Below are 23,244 nucleotides of genomic sequence, written 5' to 3'. Positions count from 1 at the left end.
TGTCCCCTGCAGCCCACGGAGACCTACAGTGGAACAAATATCCACCCACTTGCAGCCTCTGGGACAGTGTATTAGGCTGTTCTGCCTAAGTGAGGGTAATCAGCTTGAACTTTACCCTATTTTCAAAAGTTACCAGTCATGGATAGAGAAGGGAGTCATGCTGCTTTCGGTGTTGAAGGATGCTGAGACCAGCCTGACTCACCAATTCCAAAGTTAAATGTTCTGAGGAAGAACAATGTTCTCTGACATAAACTGGCACCAGTGAGGATGTGGTGTACAGACAAAGTACCTGATAAAGAAACAAACAAGTAATCCTACTGATAACTTATCAAAAGCGGCTGAGCTGACACAGCTGGCCTGACTGACAGGCAATGCCTCCATACTATAAAAGCCCAGTCCCATTTTTTAACAGCAGGGTCTTCTAACACACCCATTCTAGAAGCAGGCATGTAGATTCCTCTCCTGGGTGTGGATGCCCCTCAAGGTTACTCTTGGAGGCTGAGGAAAAGATATTTGCCCTCAGCTGTTGCTACGTAGTAATTTTTGTATCATTGCTTCAATATTTTTTCAATAAATGGTGCACTGTACTTTAGTTATGTCTACATTGTGTGCTAAATAATTCTCATTAATGAATTTTAATCTAAATATTATCATTATAAATTTCAATAAATAATTTATCTTATTAGTATATATTTGTTTTGCCATCCTTAATCCAGTGGGACAAAGTTGTATGAAGGCTCGATTACACTAAAATAATCCTTCAAACATAAACTCTTGACCAAGTCTGGGGCTAAGGTTGGATCCTGCTGCATTTAGACTCCTCTCTGAGGAGTTTAGAAAGCAAGTGGGCTCTTTCTGCACCTCATGACACAACAGAAGGGTCTCCCTGAAAAATCTTGTCCAAAGCTTCCATTCTGCCCCTGACAGATGGGCCCACACTAGAGTAGTTAAGGAAGGGCTGTATCCTGGCAGAAGAACCCAAGCTGGAGCAGAGAAACAGTGTGAGGAGGAAGAACAGCAGTGACAAAGTGTTATGGACTGATCACGACCCCCATTCTCTATCCTCCTGCACTGCTCAGTAGGAGAAGGTAGCAGATGGGCAGTGAAGTTGAGCCTGGGAAGAAGGAATGAGGGTGTGGGAAAGCTGTTTTTACTTTTGTTTTAGTTCCTTAATTATCCTAAGTTGAGCCTGTATGCCATGTCAGTAATCGTTGAGGAATCTCCCTGCCCTACTCACAGGTTTTTTCACCCTTATTTTTGTCCCCTGTCCTCCTGAGGAAGGGGAGGGAGAGCTTACTGGGTTCTTGACAGCCAGGTGAAGTTAATCACCACAGAAAATACACGTGAGTAGGTGAGCTTTTCTTCAGTGACAATATGCATTTTAAAAGTCAGGGTACAGTTTGTTTGAAATGAAGAAGTTTAAGATGGGAACATTGGTTAATATAAATTTCTCATTGCATTTCAAGCATGTAAACACATAATATTCATCTTATTTCTTGGCCTTTAAATACACTACTCTTAGCATTGAACCTCATTGAAAATATTCCATTTTGTTTTACAGGCAAACCTTTTTGGTAAACTGCAGTTCCCATTACTCATCTCTGCTGACGGTTCTGAGCTTTGTTTTGGTAGACTGGAGAGATGGACAGAGCTGAACTGTCTGAAATTCAACAAAGGCAAATGCAGGATTCTGCACCTGGGAAAGAATAAACCCCTGCACCAGCACAGGCTGGGGGCTGACCTGCTGGAAAAAGAGCTCTGTGGAGAAGGACCTGCAGGTCCTGATGGACAACAAGGTGTTTGTGAGCCAGCAGTGTGGTCATGTGGCCATGAAGGCCAATTATCTCACTGAGTGCATTAGGAAGAGCACTGCCAGCAGGCTTAGAGAGGTGATCCTGCCCTCCACTCAGCCCTGGTGATGCCTATCTGGAGTGCTGTGTCCAGTTCTGGGCTCCTTAGCATAAGAGAAACATGGAGCTACTGGAGCAGATCCAGTGTAGTGCTACAAAGACGAGGGGACTGGAGCATCTCTCTTACGAAGAAAAGCAGAGGGAGCTGGGCCTGTTCAGCCTTGAGAAGACTGAGAGGGGGTCTTACTAATTTTTGTTTTGCTAGACTTATGCAGGCCTTGGGTGTATGCTATACATTCATTTGCAGCTGGACGATAGAGTGCTGCCCTCTTAACTAATTAGGGATATCAAAGTAATTCATGTGCATCAAGAGTGTTGGAAACAGCTGAGAAATCATGAAGTTAATAGTCAATATATATTGACCATATTCCTAATGCTCCCCCTCTACCAGGGGAGGAAAAAAACCCCAATCAAACAAAAATATTGCGTTGAATACACTACACTTACCATTTTGGCATAATATGCATTCGTTGCATCAGAATATTGGAGCAAAGCTTGGAATTTATTGTTCTTATTGAACATGACAATCTTCAAGACATATCCAAATTTTGAGAAAATCTGTTAAGGGAAAAACATGGACTTTCAGACACAATACTCATACACTCTTAAAACTAGCATTTAATATTTAAAAAAAAATTCTGAAAAATATTTCTGTTGTGAGAGCTGAACAAAAATTGTGTGAACTCAGAATTTTGTTTGAGGTTAAAAAAAATACTGTAAAAAGAGGCTACAAAAGACAGGAAGGAAGAATAACATTTCCTTAAAAATTTAGCAATAACTGATCAACTAAGAGGAGGGAAGGACAGGCCAAACAGGCATTTGTCCCAGGAATGCAGAGAAACTGTGGATAGTCAATCAGAGTTGAGGTTTGACAAATGGACTTTCCTAAGTAATAGAATATGCTGAGTTGAAAAAGACCCATCAGGATCATCAGGTCCAACTCCTGTCTCCACACATGACACCCCAATACTCACACCATGTACCTAAGAGCATTGTCCAAACATTTCTTGAATTGCCAGGCTTGGTGCTATGACCAGTTCTCTGGGGTGCTCTTCCAGTGCCCAACTACTCTCTGAGTAAAACACTTATTCTTGATATCCAACCCAAATCTCTCCTGACACAGCTTCATGCAACTTCCTTGAGTCCTGTCACGGGTCACGAGAGTGAAAAGATCTGTACCTGCCCCTCCACTTCCCCTCATGAGGATGTTGAAGACAGCAATGAGGTCTCCTCTCAGTCTCCTCTTCTCCAGGCTGAACAGACCAAGTGCCCTTAGCAGTTCCTCATACGGCTTCCCCTCCAGACACTCCATTGTCCTAATGGCCCTCCTTTGGATACTCTAAGAGCTTAATGTCTTTTTTGTATTGTGGTGCCCCGAACTGCACACAATATTCAAGGTGAGGCCACCCCAGTGCAGAGCAGAGCAGGACAATCCCCTCCCTTGACCAGCTGGCGATTATGTGCCTGATGTCCCCAGGACATGGCTGGCTCTCCTGACTGCCAGGACACTACTGACTCATATTCAACTTGCCATTGATCAGGATCCCCAGGTCCCTTTCCACAGCACTGCTTTCCAGCATATCATTCCCTAGTCTATACACACAACCAGAGTTGCCCTGTCCCAGGTGCAGAATCCAGCACTTGCCTTCATTAAATATCATACAGTTGGTGATTGCACAGCCACCTGACTTAAGGTCTCTCTTGCAGAGCCTCTGTGCTCTTGAGGGATTTGACAGCTTCTCCTAATTTAGTGTCAGCAAACTTCCTTAACATTCCTTCAAGTCTTGCATTCAAGTCATTAATGAAGATGTTGAAGAGAACTGGACTGAGGATAGAGCCCTGAAGAACCCTACTAGTGACAGGTTGCCAGTCTGCTGTCACCGCAATCACTATAATTCTTTGTGCCTCAACTGTGAGCCAATTGCTCATCCATTGCATAATACAGTTATGCAGCTGTGTGCTGGACATTTTGTCCAGAAGGATCCTGTGAGAGACAGTACCAAAAGCTTTGCTGAAATTCCAAAGATTATATCAAGTGACTTTCCTTGGTCAGCTAGGTGGATTACCCTGTCATAGAAGGAAATCAGGTTCAACAAGCAGGACTTTCTTCTCATGAAATCATGCTGGCTGTGACCAATGACTACATTGTCCTGAGATGTTTTTTCTGTGCCTCTCAGAAAAGATTCTGATTTTCCATGATTTCACCAGGCACTGAAGCAAGACTGACGGGTCTGTAGTTTCTGGGGTCCTCCTTCTTGTCCTTCTTAAAAATCAAGACAAAGTTCATCAGCTTTCAGTCCTCTGGGACCCCACCGGATTCCCAAGTCTGCTCAAAAATCATTGGAAAAGGTTTTGTGATGACATCAGCCAGCTCTTTAGGATTCTAGGATGAATCCAATCAGGCCCCATAATTTGTAGGGATGCAGCTGGAGCAGCAGATCCTGTACAACTTCTTGCTCTGCTGTGAGCTGATCACTGCACACAGCCATGGTCCTCCAGCTCAGGGCACTGAGACCCCCATGGTCCATCATCCATGTTGAAGACATTGGCAATGAATGCATTAAACACCTCTGTCTTGTCTCTGTCCCTGTTTGTGAGGTGACCATCCTCATCCTGTAGTGAGCCAAAGATATTTCTACACTGCCTTTTGCCATTAATATACTTGAAAAATCTCTTTTTGGTTTCCCCCACATTTCTAGCCAGCTTCAATTCCAGTTGAGCTTTGGCCACACAAATTTGCTACCTATAGTGGCAAGCAGCATCTCTGTATTCTTCCCATGTCACCTGACATTGCTTCCACTGGACATACAACTTCTTTTTTGCCTTATTTACAAGTGAAGATCCCTGCTTAGCCAAGCTGTCTTTCTGGCTTGCCTCTTTGAGTTCCAGCATTTGGGAATTCCCTGCTCCTATGCCCTTAGGAGGTGATGTCTCAAAAGTGACCAGCATTGATGGATTGCAGCACCTGCAAAAAAATTTTCCCAGGGGACTTTACTCTCTAACTCCCTGAGCAGCCTGAAGTCTGCTCTCCTTGTGTCCAGAGCGGAGGTTTTGCTGCCTCTTTTCCTTCTGTCAACAGAGATTTTAACACATGGTCACTGTGGCCAAGACAGCCACCAATCTCCACTGCCCTCACAAGATCCACTCTGTTGCCAAGCAGCAGATCATGGAGTGCATCTTTCTGAGTCAGCTCCCTTAGAACCTGTTCCATAAAGTTGGTTTTTCAGGAATCATCTGGCCTGGTTTGTATCAACTGTGTGATGCTCTTAGTTGTTTCTGGCAAGTTGAAGTCCCCCATAACGACAAGGGCAGTTGGCTTGCAAGTGTCCCTGAGCTCCTCAAAGAATAATCCATCAGCGCTATTGTCCTGGCTGGGAGGTCTGTAGCAGACACCCACAGTGACATCTGCAGTATTTGTTTGCCCTTTGATTTTTACCCAAAGGCTCTCCACTGTGCCATTGCCAACTGTGAGCTCCGAACATTCTAAGACTGCTATTACATGCAGTGCCACCCCTCCACCTTTTTTCTGCCCTGCCTGTGCCTTCTGAACAGCCTGGCACCACTGAACAGGGCACACCAGTCACAGGTCTCATCCCACCGGGTTTCACTTATTCCAGTGATGTCAGTTCTCTGGGACTGGGCCAAAGTTTCCAGCTCCTCTTGTTTGTTCCTCTTGCTGCTTGCATTGGTGTAGAACCATTTCTGGTGTGGTACATTGTAGACAACACGTCATGAAGCAGATGGAGAGACCACATTAATGCTTGTTTCCCAGTTTTGTCACTCCGAAGGTGGCCAGTAGTTAAAGATGTGCCTTGAAGGACTTATGGAAATCAAAAGTGGAATGGGACTAGTCCTAGTTTGACTGAGATAGCTGCTGCAAAGAATAGACAAGGTGTGGGGTGGGTGAGCTGGGTGGTATCTCATTGCTCAGCATATCATGCATTAGTCATGCTGGAAAATAGAAGTAGTGCTGAGGCAGTTGCTTGGATTAAGAAGTATTTGGTTGCAGCTTCAACAGCTCATGGGTGGTGGGATTTTGAGATAAGGGCAGAATAGCTAAAGTGTTAATTTCTAATCTGGTCCATGCTATTACTCAGTGGCTGCTTGAGATTGTGATGGTCGTTCCTATGAATAAGCTTATGACAGAGATTAATTTGGCTTGGGGGTTCATTAGTAAGGGGAAAGGGTTAAACCACCATTTTCAGGGTATGGGCCCAATAGCTTCTTTAGCTGACCCTACTTGGGTAGAAAATAATATAAGGGAGGTATGAAGGTTTTGATCCCTTTTGTGTAGGCTCGATTCCTGCTTTTCTAAGTATAGGAAATGAGAGGATTGGTACACCTCTATGTTGACTTTATCACAGTGATCCTCAGAATTGAGGCACATTTCCTTAAGGGTCTTAGGTAGGGGGGTAAACCTGCATAGCAGATTGGTAGGCTGGTGTGCCTTAGGCATAGTGACAGTGGTAAGGGTAGAAGTTTTTTCAGAGGATGTGCATGAGTTGGTTGTAGTGGAATCGAGGGTTTGAGGCATGGACTCAAAGGAAAGCTGTAGAGAAGAGTAGGGTTTTTGTAGCTAGGATTAAGAGAAAGACTTCTTGGTGGAGGTTTAGTGAGGTAGGATTAAAAAATAGAATGTCAGTGAATGTATTTATGAGCATGATATTTGCATACTCAGCTAGGAAGAATAATGCAAATGGCCCTGTGGTGTACTCTGCATTAAATCTGGAGACTAGTTCAGATTCCCCTTCTGTGAGGTCGAATGGGGCTTAGTTTGTTTCGGCAAGCGTAGAAATGTATCACTGCCCATCACTGGCAAGCTGGGTATTTTCCCCTTCTCCATCCCAAGCGTGTTTAAATTTCTATGAACAAGCCCCACTAGCTCTGGTTCTAGAACTTTTTTCCCTCTCTGAGATAGGTACATCCTGCCAGGTGTCAGTAGACCAGGTGTTAAGTAGATCATCCCATAGCCAAAAACCCCACAATTTTTCCAATTACACTAGCCTCAGAGCCATGCATTAATCTGATAGGTCTGTCAATCAGCTCAGTTTTGATAGGGCTATCAATATTATTCTTTGTTACTGGAAGTCAGTTGAGATGGGAACTGCAAACTACCTTTCAAAGTATCCACCTTTACATTCTGTACTTCAAACAAATTCTGCAAAGTTGTTAACCAAAAATACAACTTAAATAGGTGATGTGCTTAGAAAGATCCACTGTCCAAACTAGAAGACAAAGAGAAAAGAAGTAAGACAAAGACCTAGATTGGAACCTACTCAATACTTTACAATCAAATAGTATTTGATTTATTGCAAATGCAAACTTCGCAGAAATATTTTAAAAGGTTGAAATTAAATATATATACACTCAAAATGAGAGTGTGCAGTACATGAAGGTGTCTATACAGAAGCAAAGCCACAAGGAGAGAGGATAAAATTAAAGCTAGGACACATCATGCAAATACAGACAAACCATGTCCAAATTAACAGTCAAAGAGGAATGATAAGTTTGGGAAATACTAGCAGTTTTTTAACAAACTGTTATAATAAATGCAAAGTTAGGAAAGCGGAAACTCCTGAGAAGTATTAAACCTGCAATGGAAAGAAAGGTCATAGATAAGGATAAGTATCTTTTGCAAGCCTCAGGCCCAGAATTACTGGTACAAGACTGATGTCCCAGTTCTTTGTGCCCAGTTTTTCAATCACTCAGAAACAAGATTATAAAGCCGCAGTCATCATTTTGTCATTTCAAAAAATGGAATGGGAACCTTTTCAGAGCAACTTAAAATCAGCCATTGATTTCCTGTTCATAAAGCACTTCCTCTTAAGTAAGGCCTAAATACAGCTTCTTAACTTATGCTTTTCCATGTTTATCCACAAGACTAAGATTTTTTTAAGGTAATGAAATTCAATGTACTCCTGTTTGGTTTTAAACCTAAATACACAGTATATAACAATTTTGTTTCTGTATAGATAACATTTCATATTCTATTTCTTATGATAAAGACTTAACGTGAATGATGGTTAAAAAAGTTAATTTCTTAATAAGTAATTATAACTTACAAAATACAATTGAAGTTTTGGATGACAGCTTGCCTACTAGTGTTTCACTTGACAGTGAAAATTTTCATTTCTATTAACCTTATCGCACTTAAAGCAATGTAAGATTGTAGTCATTGGGCACAAAGTGCTGCTCTAACTAGAGAAGATTAGCCCCTGTTAAGAACTGCAAATAAGATCTCTTTTCAAATATTGCTAAATTTTCTAGACCTATTGCAAAAAGAGTTAAATGAGGGTCACTGGGCATTTCAGAGACTGAAAATACAGTCCTGCTGTACTGAAGTAAACTTCAATCAAAGGAAAGTAAACTAACATGAGTTTTGTCTTTGCGGTTGCACTATTAAAACTAGCACAGCGTTCACAACTACAGAAGCTTGTTCTCAGGTTATTCTGAGTGCACTAATAATCCTAAGCAGTTGAGACAGTACTTGCACAAGTTTGGTAATGAGTGAACAACACTCAAAGAGACAAACAGAAGTTTAGATTGAGCAAATTACTACATTGATGTCAAGGGAGTGTGAACTACAATACTAGTTAATCAGAATCATGGTGGAGAGAAACTGAGAAAGAAAAAAATTTTAAGAGATAAGAGGAAAAATAAAGTGTTGCTAACAATCATCTATTGTTTGAGATTGTGGTAGAGCAGGAAAAAAGCCTTCATGGACTGCAGGTTTTTGTACAATCGCAGTTATTTTAAATCACATTAGTTTAAGAAAATGATACTTGGGGCATGGTTTTTCCTGCATAAATTCACTTGTAATTAAAAAAGCTTTGCAGTATCTGTAAAAGTATCAACAAATCCTTTGGGCATAAAAAGTGGTCTCATAAAGCTACTATTTTTGAACTTAGAACTCTCAACAGTATAGCCCAAATACTTAGCAGAAGTTACAGTAATGTCTTTTATAGCTATAGAATCCCATTATTCTGGGCTTTTAGAGGTAGTTAAACATCATTATTCTAACAGTCAATGAACAATCAAAAACATTTGTTGAAGCAACTTGTGTATGATGCCACTTGCAATGAATTATAAAAGTGAATATAAACCCCTGAAATATAATGCAAACTACAGAAGTTATTCAGTATTAAGATTGCTAAAATATGGATCCACAAATTCCTAACAATCACTATTTCACTAGCTCATCATGGGGCCACAAACTAGAAGTAACAGTTCAAGTCTGTAGCTGCTTTCACAGAAAGGAAATAAAGACATGAAATGCTGGGTACAGAAGCCCTGTTTACTGGAATTTCACTTGTGCAGAACTATTTCAAACCTAGATCCCTAAACTGCAAGAAATAATTCTAAAGCAACACTGGAACAGAATGTAATTTTTTAAGCAATCCTCATTACCTGATACAGCATTTCTAAAGTGATAGGGTAAAAAACATTTTCAACAATGATTCGAAGAACAGAACCTTGAGCTGGAAGGTGCCGACCTTCAGCAGCAGGAGCACCTGTAACAGCCAGGCTTCCATGCTGCACAGCATTCACACCTTGCAATGCAGCTTGGTGTCTCTGAAATGACAACATAGGAGAAAGTTTAATTAATTTACATGCAAATTATCATACTGGAAAAAAGTTTTCTTAAAAGAAAAGCACATAAAAAACATAGCTCCTTCACATTATCATTGATTCAAATTCCACATCAATAAAGATAAATCATACTTCTTCCTTTCCACATCCCTCCCCTACAACTAGTCAGTGTAATTCACAGAATTACAACTATTTTTTAGTTACACTATTATTACTTTATGTCATATAAACACAATTTTGCTTTAATTCAGTAAGCTTTTGCCAATCTAGATATTTTTCCAGCAATATTGTTCATGACAATATTGATGACAATACTGTAATATTGTAATAGACTAACAACCAGTCAGTGCACATAAAACTATTTGATCTGCTTTCTGAGGATTTCAATCTCTTCAGAAGGTGAGACTTGGTGGGGATAAGCTTAAAGGTGCACACCCTGTTCTTCTTTCAAAGCCAAGCTATTAACCACAAAAAACAGGTTTAAATCTCACTCCTCAAACCAGAGTTTTGTGTCTTTGGAAGTCTGTACACTTGTTTTTCATGGGCTTTCCCCAAAAAGATCTTCATACCATCTCTGAGTAACAGTACTATGGAGAGACATTCCTTTCCAAATGTGCCATTGTGACTTGAAATCAAGTTTCAGCTACACTCTTTTTTTGGAAGACAGACTAAACAGGGCACATGGTACAGACACTACCTAATTTCAGAAAAAGATCACCATGCAAAATAATCTGTACTTCGGACCTGAGCCTAGATATCAGGACAATAACATAGTGTTCAGCTGCTCTGCTAAGGTCTCTTAAAATTTATATGAATCTCAAATGTAAGAGTCATAAGTGTCAACCCCCTATTTTTAAAAGTAGAAAATATTTTTATAGAAGAAAACAAGTGCCATGCACCGAGTTGAAAATACTCAGAAAGAGATACATGAAATTTTATTTGTGTGGGAAAACAAATAACATATGAAGAATGGAAAGAACATTATCAGCAGCGGATATATGAGGATCAAGAAGAACCAGAGCCAACAAAAATAGAGATGGACAGTAAACTTGAAACACTGGAACTTTGAATGTTGGATGTTGCGGAAGATTTCGTACAGGTTCTTGGTTCTGTACCCCCCTGCGGTTTCTACCCCCCACGTTCATTCCCCTCCAGTGTAACCCCCCTGTGGCTTGTCCCTAATGAGTCACGGTGCCGCTGAGGCACCAGGGCCATCTGCCAGGCCAGGGCAGTGCCTCTCTGCCGGCATATCCACCAGCAATGTGCCTGCCCTTTCTGCCCATTCTGCCCCAATCCCTAGGTTCTGTTGGTTAGTTCTCTTGTAATTTGACAAGTGTTTCCCCATTGGGTGGCTGATTGTCAGTAATCAACTCTGCCCCTGCCCTCGCCCAATCGTGTTCAAGTTCCAAAGCCTTCCCCTCAGACCTCCCTCCTCTTTCCGAGACTGCTCTTATTGGATGTTTAATGGTTGCCGACTCACCCCCACCCAATCCCCTTTAAATTTCCACCCAGTTTCAAGCACCTCCCCTAAGCGACCCTTTATAGGTCAGCTCTTTCTTTAATAAATTGCATCTTTGTTCACCCTCTCGCTGACTGAAGAGTGTGTGCTTGGGAGCCGCCCCCTCTTGGTTGGTGACCATTATATTTGCAAAATTACATACCATTATATTTGACCATTACATAAACCACATCCTTAAAAAAAAATCTTCCTGTTTATTTGTTTGTGCAGATAATAAACCAATCCAACAATCTTGGATGAGGAAAGAATCAAGTAACATCTACTAGACTGACAAGCTTGCAAGACTTCAGTGACTTTTGTGTGAGCACAAATGAAAAGTGAGCAATGATTTATGACCCAAACACTACTTGCAACATTCTTACAGAAAAAAATCACAATATGCACATAACAGTATATAACATATATCTAAATGAGTCAATTGAAATTCATCCAGGAATTTAAAATCCAAACAGTTTTCAGCTGTAATATGATGGTTCGTATACTCTGATCTTGTTGTGCAAAGACTAGTTCCTTGCTTAGAGATTAGGATGTAAATCAGTCATCTGCATTTTTCAATTCATAATCTTAAGAAATTCATTTCTAATACTTCAAAACTACAAGAAAGAAATTAATTCTGGTGCTTGGCACATCTACCAGGCGGCTTCTCAGCTGGTCAGCACCAGTGTAAAGTGGTACCTAAGGTTACTCTTCAGATGCATGAGTTGGCGTTTCCCTTTATTGAACTTAATGAGGCTCCTCCTGTCAGTCCCTTTCGCCAGCATTTTCAAGGTCTCTCTGAATGACAGCACAACCATTTTGTGAGTCAACTACTTCTTCCCAGGTCTGTCTTGTCAGCAAACTTGCTGAGGATGTTCCCAATCCCATCAGTCAGGACATTAATGAACATGCAAAACAGTATTGGACAAAGTATCAGCCCCCAGAGTACACTGCTAGAGACTGGACCCCAGCTATTTTTCATGCCACTGGTCACAATCATTTTAACCTCTCAAATCACCTCACCATCTACCTAACAGAAGTGCATTTAGTTAGTTTATCTATTGGGATGTTATTGGAAACAATGTTGAAGTCTTGCCAAAGTCAAGATAAACAATATTCACTGCTGTCCTCTCATCCACCAAACCAGCCATCACACCAAGTAAGACCATCACATTCGTAAGGCATTACATCCTTTTTAAAAACCCATGCTGACTTTTCCTAACCACTTGCTTCTCCTTAGAACTTTTGCAGATGGTTTCCAGGACGAATTCCTTCATTCCCTCCCCAAGGACCAAATTAAGGCTGATCTTCCTCGTTGTCCTTCTTTCATATAGGAGAGAGATTTTCTTTTATTCTGGTCCTCAGGATTTCCTCCAATTGCCATTACCTCATAAAACCATAAAAGTGGAATTGTAATGACATCAACAAGCTCCCTCAGCAGTCACAACTGTATCTCCCTAGGGCCAAAGACTTTTTATTTATCCAGTTCATTTAAATATTCCCTAATGAGATTCTTCTTTACTTCCTTCACTGAGGCTTTCCCACTTCTCAATTGCTTGGTAATCCCAAGGGCAAGTCTCAACCACTAAAGGATGAAAAGAAGGCATCCAGAATTTCAGTCTTTTGTATGTCCTTTGTTACCAGGGTCCCTGCCCCATTCAATAGCAGACCCCCATATCAACAACAACAAAAAAATCTTATTTCACTGCTGATACACTTTGAGGAGTTTGCTGCTTTTCATATCTCTCACCAGAGGCAACTCCATGCAGTCTTTGACTTTCCTAACTGCACCCCTGCATATTCAGATAATGCTCTGTAATGCTTCTGGGGCACCTGCACATGATTCTAACTTTTCTATACCTCTCTTTTATGTTTAAAGTCAGTTAGGAATATCTTGTTCATCCAAGCCACCTTCACTTGATTTCCTGCTTATCAGGATGAATTATTTTTTTGAACTTAAGTTCCTCCACAGTAATTATACAGCTATTGAGAAGTGCCTGTCTGAAAGAAGTTACTGCTTAAAGAAAAAGATAGACAATATATATATATATCAGAATTTGACTACTGTTGTGGAGCAAAGTAGTCTCTTATTTACTAATATTGTGGTTTAACCCTGGTAGGCACCTACAGCTGCTCAGTCACTTCCCCCCAGCAGGATGGGGGAGAGGATTGGAACAGAGAAAGTGAGAAAACCCATGGGTTGAGTTACAGACAGTTTAACAGGTAAAGCAAACGTTGCACATGCAAGTGAGGCAAAATAAGGAATTTCTTTACTGCTTCCCCTTCGCAGAAAGATGTTCAGACATTTCCAGGGAAGTATGGCTTCACTGAACATAACAGCTACCTAGAAATTAAAACGCCACACCTCTGAACATGCCCCCTTCCTTGCCCTTCCCCCAGCTTTCAATGCTGAGCACAACATCATATGTGTGGGATGCCTCTTGGGTCAGTTGGGATCAGCAGTCCCAGCTGGATCCTCTCCCAACTTCTTATGCCCTCACACTGGAAGGGCAATGTGAGAGGCCAGATAAGGCCTTGGTATTTTGTGACACAAGCTGGTATGAGAAAAATTAACTCTGTCCTTGCCCAAACCAGTATGCCACTCAGGCAATTTTATCCTGTTAAATGGAAATATTATACTTACAGCCCGATTATGTAGATTGTCAGTCTTAAGTTCTTTATAATTGGAATACTGAATATAAACTGGCTCACCGTGGAGGTGAGGGGGAGCAGGAGCATAGTAGCTCATCACAGAAACAGCATCTTCTATGGTAGCCATTTCCAAAAATGCCTGCAAACAATACATAGCTGATTTCAGTGCTGGTTTTGTTTATGAGAGAGAACAAAGCATCAAAGCACCATTTTTTCTCCAATTCCACTCTCCCTAGAAAATGATTATATGAAAGTACAGTACTGATTTGCTCAGCATTAAAATGCACTTGTGTGTGCATGTTTACAGATTTTGTGGGTTTTCTTGGAAAGTTTTACATTTTAAGTACATTAAGTCATTAAAGAAAAGGTGGAATAAGTATGACATATGAGAAGCAATGCTGCTAAAACTGCCACAGTGCTAATGAATTTGTTGGATTCCTGAATTTACACATTAGCTAGGTAGCACATCCTCATTGAAAAAGCAGGAAGAGAACACTAAACATCAGTTTACATATTATATTAAACCAGCTCAGTGCTCTACATAATTTTTTGACCGAATTACTATTATTTTTAGGATTTCAGTGTTTATTCATTATGTGAACTACTGTGTCACATCTGTAGGATTAAGAAGACATGAAAAAACTCAGGCATTTTAGTACTTAATCAGGTAAGCTATTTCAAGCCCCATGTCTACATCAATAGTGACAATATAGTTCTTTATCATACATATTATATAAAATAGATATAATGTTTAGCAATATTATTAAGAACTATCTCATTCATTACTTAATTCAAAGTATTAAAAACTTAGACTTTCATAACATCCTTTCACATTTGAAAATAAGAAAATCTTGAGCTATCAATGAAATATTTAGACATTGTTGCAATCATTTCAGTCAAACACAAGATGAAAAGTGTCAGAACATGAACCACATCTTCAGCCCTGCTCTTGTAATTGAAACACTGAAAATTACATACCTGACCTTTTCCTTTTAGCATCAAGACATTGGTTACTTTGCCAAAAGGGATACCTAATGAAACTATTTCTCTTCCAGTAACATCACTTGGAATTTGACGAATATGAAGGACACGAGAAGGAGAACATGGTGATTTGCCTCTCCTGATTTTTTTCTTCTCATTATCTAAAATATTTTAGGGAAGGAGACAGACAAGCAAACAAGACACTTATTGCACAGTGTAGATACCAAAACCTAAAAGAGAGAAACTGTTGCCTGAGCACTGACATTGACTTAGTTATAGCTCTTTGAATCTTAGGAAAGGACAGTTCATGTATAACCAAAGTACAGTGTAAGAAGACCTCATTGGGTATTCCAAATCTCAGCTGCAAGGGGGAAGTGTGTTACATTTGTTTGGGTTTGGTTTGGGCTTGTTTATTTTCTTGTGGTTTAACTTTGGCTTGCTGGAGATTTTTTAAATCTTACAGACACAGAGGCCAATAACTTCTTCCCAAAAGCTCACATAAGATATCTGCAAATGTTAGTAGCACAGAAGAGGGGTAAGTTGTAATTTGCATGTAATACATATTTTTTTTCTGGCTAATTTACCTTCCTGCAGCTGTGATATAAATAAACTCAAGGAGTTTTTCATTTATTCATTTTATTAAAGAAAATTTGCCATTCCACATGATTTTAAGTTTTAAAAAATCTTGGAAAATTATAGACAGCATGAATTCCATGCAAACTCTAAAGTCTTCCACTTTGGCAAACTACCTTTTTTTTTTTTTTTTTTTTGCCTATTCAGATCCAGTAACAGGTAAGTGACCAATGATTACATTTCAAGATGACTTAGTGTTCCTGAGAGCACTTTTACACAGAACACCATATCTGGAACGGACATATTGTTCTAGAAGCAATCATTATGAAAGCAAGAGAGACAGTCTAATATCTAATGTCTTGTATTTGCCTCCCAAGAGACCATCAAAAGATGAGGAAGAAATATCTGTATGAACTTTATAAGAAATTTCAGATTTTGCTGCAGGTTTTGAGTAGAGTCTAAGACTAAGAAGTGGTTCACACAAGTCGTTCTGTATAATGATGTTTACAGAGGGTTCTCTTATTAATGGAAGACTCTAAAACTCCATATTAGAAGACCTAAGCCCCAACCATGGCATACTTACAAGCCAAGTTAACAATTTTCACACCTGCAAAATGTAAGAATCTGTTATGGGTTGATTTTTGCATTAAGAAATTTTAAATGGCTTCATATTCTTTATATGTATTCTGAAAAATGTGAATATTTGGTACAGTTGTAACACATATTAAACACATATCAGTACCAAGCCATGGCAGGATATATTACTCTTAAAGCCTACCAATCCATTCTATTTTTAACTTTTCAGGTTCAAAATGGACAAGATGTCCTAGACTTTACTAAGTTACCTTGACTCAAAGTTAACTTATGCAGCCACTGGCCATTGATACTTCAAGTCCACCTATGCTGGAAGTACTACCAAAGGAAGCAGTTCCTAGCTTTGTCTCAATTTCTGAACTAAAACTAGACTTAACTGCATCTTTCTCAAGACATGCAGAGGGCAGAATATAAATTTCTTAGCATGGGAGTACAGTCAAACATGTCTGAACCACATGTGACTGTGGTTTCACACTGAGCCATCACCTAAATAGACCCGGTTTCCTTACTCTGCATCTGTCTATCCAACTTACCACTAGGTCTCAAAAAAATCCCATTCTGCTAGTTTTCCATTACATACCTGAACAGTAACCTGTGCCACATATAGAAAACATCTGATCAGGAAAAAGAAAAAAGTAGGGGTTTTTTTACTGCTTCCCTTGCAAAAACATGACCATTCATCTCAAGCTATGGAGAGATTGCCTGGAGACGAGAACTGGCAGAAAACATCTGAAACCAAATCACGACTGTCTGCACAAGAAGTTCTGGAGGTAGTGCAGAAAGCAAGAACAAGAACACCAAGGGGCGTCACTGAACTTCTTATCATGAATCCACATAATGTGCCTTATGTTCCACCAAACTGAGTGTCTTTGTAATCCTGATAGCGCTGAAAAACTTCAAAACAAATTTCTTTCAAACATTCAACTACCAGAAAATTGAATAGGCCCTTGACAATCTGTATAGAAGGCTACTTGCTTGATCATTATTACAGAAAACAGATTTTATTTTTTGTCCATTTCTACTGCTCAGTTTTGGAGTTCCTCAGTTCTGTCAAGGAATTGGATAGGCTTCAGTGCCTGTACTGTTTGGAGTCAGATTACAGTTCAGGTAACGATGCTTGTGGTGACAATAAAGAATAAAACACACACACAAGAAAAAAAAAAAAACTAACAAAACAAATAAACAAAAAACAAAAAACCCAAACCCCAGCAACAACAACAAAAGAAAACAACAAAAAACAAAAATCACCACCACAACAGAGAAAATACACACTGTTGAAGAACTGATTTTTTTTTAATGAGTACCTGTAGCTGGAGTAGAATTGCTCATGGCAAATGGCCTGTTAGGCACCAGAAGTCTGCCAGGACCCACACACTAAGAAATAAAAGACAAGGTTACTAGTAAAAGCTGTTACAGAGAAATAGAAAAAACCTAACATAAAAGTGCAACAGCTCCTGTAATTTAGTCTTCCCAAGAACATCTCCTTTCTATACAATAGGAAGTTATTTATCAGGAACAAAAATGCCAACCACATAGCTTTTCCCACATCTCAAGAAGTAAGCAAGTTCAGCTGTGACACTTCTTACCTATACTTAGGCCACCACAGTTTACATTTTAAAATATCAAGAATAATGCTTAAGAATGCTTATGAAAAGAAATGAGCTGGCTGCAGGCTTTGGGTCTGCAATACAATATTCTTTTCCACATATGAGCAAACACACAGCCACAGAGGGTAAAGTCAGCATTTGTGACTGGACACAGAGCAAAACTAACTCAAGACATATTTAAATACACCTATGGCAGTTTTAAAAAAACACCTGACCCTTGTCCTGAGAATTAGATGGTAAGTCATATGTATTTAGAAAAAATTGTACTGAAAATCAAAAGTATATACTTTAAGAATACTGACAATTTGAGGTTCTAACTAGTAAGAGAGAGGAGTTTGAGCACTACAGAGCCTTCATTTAAAAATCAGCACGTAGCTGTCTGTCAAGGCTGATTCCTCATTGAGGCTGCTGTAGTATTCCAGCCAAGCATCAGCTTCAAAATGCCAGTGAGAAACAAGGTACCACAACACCTCTGAAGGGCAGTTAATGTTCCTGAAATTTTCACCATACTCTTCCATAAAAGCATTTTAATGAGAAAGTTGATACTAAGGGAGTGATTCTACAAGATGGAATATGTTAATTCAAACAATGCCTCTCCACTTCGGTGGAAGGAGAGGTTCCCATTGCCCTTGGTCCAGCATTCCCACTTGCTCATGGGCATGAACTGTTTATCTTATACCAGACGTGGCGGCCAAGACTTTTTCCACAAGATGAATCAATTCTCCAATCTACCAGCACTCTGTGCTGAGTTAGATTAGTTAAACAGCTGAAAGAGTGCCAGGATCCACTGCAAAGAAAGAGGAGATGGGACATGCTGGCTTGTACTGGCTGCAAAAGTACTTCTCCCGGTACTGATTTTTAAGCTGTCTGTGCTTAAAGGAGCAGTTTGGTTCTTTCCATCCTTGTTAACCACGTGTTCCTGCTGTTTCCCCAGTGTGGGAAGGTCATTCGCAACACAAGACTGTGTAGGGTGCTGAAAAACTTTTTCAGCCAAATTTAGCTGCACAGGAAAGAGTGCAGGTCCTGGTGTGGGATGGAGGAAAACAGGGGTGTGTTCATTCCTCTCCAACAACAATACACACTTACCATTTCTAACCAGGAAACTCAACGGTATATTTAAATGCAACATCTAATTGTGGCAAACAGTAGAATCATTTCTACATTAAGAGAACTAAAAAATACAAACCCCGTATCTTAAAGAAATGTCAACAAAATGGTCACGAAATGTCTAATACATATCACATGGTACTTGCACCAATACTGGAATGCAACTAACAAGTAAGATAAGTATTAATTTTCACTTATTATCAGTACTTTGAGTACATCAGTGTCCAAGTTTTGCACCAGAAGAGCATATTTTGATTGTGAAATGCATATCCTACAAATAAAACAAAAGCAGATTTATGTGCTGATAGCAAGAATCATCTTTTACTACATCAGCCTTGTCTTTCACTTACTGGAGGGGAGGAAAAAAACCCACTACTGATGTAACTCCAGTTGTCTTTTTTAACTCACCATTTATTCAAGAGAAGAAATCTCTGCATTTTTCAGGAAGGCTTTGAAAAAGTTTGGTATTTTAGCACATCCAACTCTGGCAGCAGATGCCTTTTTTGAGCAACTTTTAATTGTTCTGTGGGCTCATTATAAACCTTGGCTCCAAATACATCTATTATTATTTTGAGAAATAACTTAATTGCAAGGACTTAACATGTAGTCTCATAATTTTATATTTAATTTTATATACACTGATATTGAAAAAGACTTCTTCAGAAAAAAATATTTCCCAACCTCCTCTGTCTTTAACATACACACAAAGAAACACAATTCATGTGGCTGCAGCAATCTGTGTTACAACTCTCTATACAGCTGCCCTGTACCCACACAATTGAAGCTGTAGCTCACTGCAGCACACAATGAGCTGCTCCAGGATATGGGACTAAACCAGCTTCAGGAGTAGAAAGATGATACCACAAAATTACAGCTTTCAGTAATGACATGTGCCTGTACTTGCATTGATACATCCTTGAATCAACTATCTCCTAAGACAGTTCCCTGGATTTTGCCTTTATGCTAACAACGATTAACTTGTTCACATCGCAGACAAAACACAATGAAACTCCCTTAAACCTCAAGCTCATCACATAGTCAACTTCTTTACTTGGTCTAATAAAAGAGGGGCAAAACTTTGGTCTTCTCACAACACATTTCAAATGTGTAACTGCCTTTGTATTTTCAACCTGATACAAGAAATGTTTTTAAGTGAACATACTTTACACTTCCGTGTTAAAAAAAAAGTTTAAAAAAAGAAAGAAAAAATAAAAAAAAAAAACACCAAAACAATGAAACATTAAATCAAGTCACTGTAGAATAATTGGTTGGCACAGACTTGCTAAGTTTAGAACCCTGATTATAAAACCTAAGTTTCTTACAACCAGATGTTGGTTACACCTTTTGTTATTGTTTGAATGCTCCACCAAAACAATATTCCCATTTTTACCTTTTCATATCCATACTAAGTTACATACCTTCCCATACTATTACAACACATTTATGTACTCTACCAGGCCACTTGGAAGGATGAGGTATAAGACAACTGCTAGGAATGCAGGAGGCCGACTGAGATATTTCTGAAGTACAAGAGTATTATAAAAATCCTTTTCATCATCTCCTTATTTAGCCGGCAGTATAACTGATAAGCCTTCTCAGTCACTGACTGAAAGCAACAAACTAAATCCAAAAACACAGAAGAATGCAATAAGTTGACACGACGGCAGTTCTCCTGCAAATGGATTATTAAATGCTTATGTTTGGAATATACTAGGTTAGTGAAAAAGATTACATTTACTTGTTCAGTATCTTCACAACTTATTCATAAAGAATCCACAAACAAATGACAGTCAAATTCATGAAGACCCTGTGTTCAATCTTCTCCTTTTGCAGTGAGAAATGAAAGAATTATTTTCTAAATACTTTGTAAGATGAAGCATTTAATGTGGTGGCAAAGATCAGCTCCAGGCTGCCCTGGTAAAAGAGCTGGCAAGGCCTTAGGTGCAGAAATGTCCACACAAGAAGGTAGTGTGCCCTAGATAGTGTCTTACAAAAATCTTTCTACAGAGGCTAAGGGAGTCCTACCAGGACCCTCCTCTGTCTCTGTACATAACTTTTCCGCTGGCTACTTCCTAGTTACTCACTATTTAAGTCCAGCTCAGAAACAGTCAAAAGAGCAGCCTAATCCATCTGCAAAGCTACCCTGACAGGCACTCCTTTCAGCATAGATGTGAGCTCGCACTGCCCTGGTGCCATCACCACCGCTTCAGTTTCCACAGCACAGCAGGAGCTACTCAGCCTCAGTGAACTGCTCCCAACAGTTCCCCATGAGGCTGCACGAGGCAAAGTGAAGGGGCAGGACAAATATAAGCATAACCCCTCCCTCATAATCACTTTTTCCAGCTTAAAGCTACACTCACAGAAAGCAGCACCATCCTTCTCTTCCAGTGTCAGAATGACTGTATCAATCACAGAGTAAATACTCCTGTGATACCTGTGAGAAATGAGATAAATGGAATTGTTCAACCCAAGGACAGCTACCAAATCAAGGCTGTGACACCCTCCTCTGTTCCTGCAGTAGTACATCATTCCAAACACATTAATGATTTCTTAACACTTTAAGACCACTTTTTCTTAAACCGTAAGACTTTCCACTTCTCCTACTTCATAGGAACATTTTTGCATTTCTGTGAGATTATTAAGTAGTGACAGGTAAGGTAAGAGCAATAGAGCATCTTACAGCTAGTTCAAGTTTACTCTTTCCTTTAGATATTGCCTACAAACTAGGAACCAGCTTCTTGGAAAACTTAAGTTTGATTTTGGACATGTCTTTTAAAAACAGGTAACATTTAAAGTGCCAAGTAGTCAGTCCAGTAAAGGGCCTCTACAGCCTGTGGCACTGAAAGATAGGGTAATGAAATGAAGTATTCTTCTGTACCTACCACGGGCAATTTCCTTTACTAAACAAGGTACATCACACAACTTTCGACTACAGCAACACTCACCTTACCCAAAATTACTTAGGCTGTTTTAAGAGTTTTCAATTTCTGATAATAAGTTATGCTAATGATTCTGCAATTCAAGTGTAAAACCCACTGCATTCATTGCAAAAACACATAACATACATCTGAAAGTCAGCAACTGTAGGTTTCTAAAGTCTTTGGGAGTCTGACACAGTTGGAAACAGAAGGGTAAGTCTAGTATTCAAAAAGACTTCTTTAGAATACATCCACATGTTAAAAATATGGCAGGTATCTGTTTAGCATTACTTCTGGAATCAATGAATCCTATAAACAACCTTTTAATATTTTTAAATGTCTGAATGTAAATAAAACCACCCTTTGACACCATCCCCACCCCCCACAGCTTTCAACTGCAGCATTTTCTTCCTCTCTTGTTTTCTAAAAGTCACAAATTCTTCAGTACAGTTCAATTAATTAAAAATGGGACAGTTTCAGAGAAACTTGCATTTGCATAGATGGTTTTCCTAGAATTCAGCTAGTCACCTTTCTAGACTATTATTCTGAAGTCAAGAACAAGGAAGGATATAATCATAGTTTTTTTACTAGAACAACAAGAAAAGAGAGACAATTTTAAGGGAAAATATTTCTTTCAAAAACCACCTCTCTCCATGAATATAAATTACAGCTGTGTATATTTTTTTACAAGATTCTATAAGGCAACAAATAAATTATTGCTGCAAGTAAACTTTGAAACATGACAATTTCAAGCTACACCAGTGAAAAATCACAGTTAAATTTAATTGAACTGTTCTAATGCATACCTTATTAACTTTTATAGAATCTGTGAAGAAAAAAATTAAGGGTCATGAGAAGAGTAAAAATTTCCATTATTTTCTACTTCTGCAGTAAGTTCTCTACACAATTGTTATATTATTTACTCTTACTTCCACAAACCAGGTTTGCAAAGGAGTTACAACTCCTACTTCCAGAATGGGAGTTTAATGCAAAGTACTAAGCTGTTGATGCCAAATAAAAAAGTTCAAAGAAAGTGGAGGCAAACTTAGGGAAATTTCAAAATCATACATTTTTGTTAAACTGACCATACAAAGATAAAGCCTGCCATTTCACCAAGCTGAAACAGAGAGAAATTACAGGTAATGATGCCAAATAAGCCTCCTTTTCTTCACTGTAAAAACCCCTCCCAAACACTGGCTCAAGTTGCTAATTAATAGTCATCCTAGAAGCACATTGTTTTAGCCCTGATAGCTGCTGTTCCATAGGCTTGAATCCTTCGTGGCTCTGCTCACAACGCAGCCCACTCTACTGCCTCTGTTGTCAGCGACTGAGGCTCCCTCCTACACTGGTAACAAGATACTGTACACTTTCAAAGAGTCACGCAACAGTAACTAAAAGGTTAAGAGAAAAACATTATGTACTTTGCATTTGTATTGGATACAGGGCAAAAACATAAGGAAATATTTTCCTCTTGAAGCTGCAAAATATGGAAAGGCAACCTTGAGCAAGTGATTATCAAAAGCTGTAAAATCAGTGTGGTGTTAAGTTTTAATGAATATAAAATGTGCCTTTTCATTCTTAAAGTGAGATATTTCTTCTTAGTATGAAAGCTTTAAGCTCATCTGGAAGGAAACTTTGAAAGTTCTAGAGATCAAGCAGGCATCTTGACCCAGAAGCAAGGTCTCCTTTGAAACTGTGCAGCAAAAAGTGACTGCTTTGCTTTATGGTATCACCACTTACTTACAATTTACAACAGTATTATTTTCTTACAGTATAAATGCAAAATTTACTAACTATAAAGACTGACATCTATTCTT

General features: G+C 39.3%; 1 protein-coding gene across 2 annotated transcripts in view; it reads right to left on the bottom strand.

Annotated features, from left to right (window-relative positions):
* The window catches only part of PTBP3 (polypyrimidine tract binding protein 3), a 45,797-nt gene that overhangs the window by 16,222 nt on the left and 6,331 nt on the right, over nt 1-23,244 (bottom strand). For both annotated transcript variants that reach the window (XM_071580027.1, XM_071580028.1), the window contains exons 3-7: nt 17,100-17,169; nt 14,626-14,789; nt 13,640-13,786; nt 9,318-9,482; nt 2,358-2,468 (exon numbers count right to left, since the gene is read on the bottom strand). In XM_071580027.1, coding sequence (XP_071436128.1) covers nt 2,358-2,468; nt 9,318-9,482; nt 13,640-13,786; nt 14,626-14,789; nt 17,100-17,124 — 612 coding nt within the window. In that variant the 5' untranslated portion in view covers nt 17,125-17,169. The remainder of the gene's footprint in view (nt 1-2,357; nt 2,469-9,317; nt 9,483-13,639; nt 13,787-14,625; nt 14,790-17,099; nt 17,170-23,244) is intronic.

Source organism: Pithys albifrons, chromosome Z (assembly GCF_047495875.1).
Source record: "Pithys albifrons albifrons isolate INPA30051 chromosome Z, PitAlb_v1, whole genome shotgun sequence".
Lineage (NCBI taxonomy): Eukaryota > Metazoa > Chordata > Aves > Passeriformes > Thamnophilidae > Pithys > Pithys albifrons.
The sequence above is the reverse complement of the archived record's forward strand: the minus strand, read 5'-3'. Positions and strand labels throughout refer to the sequence as shown.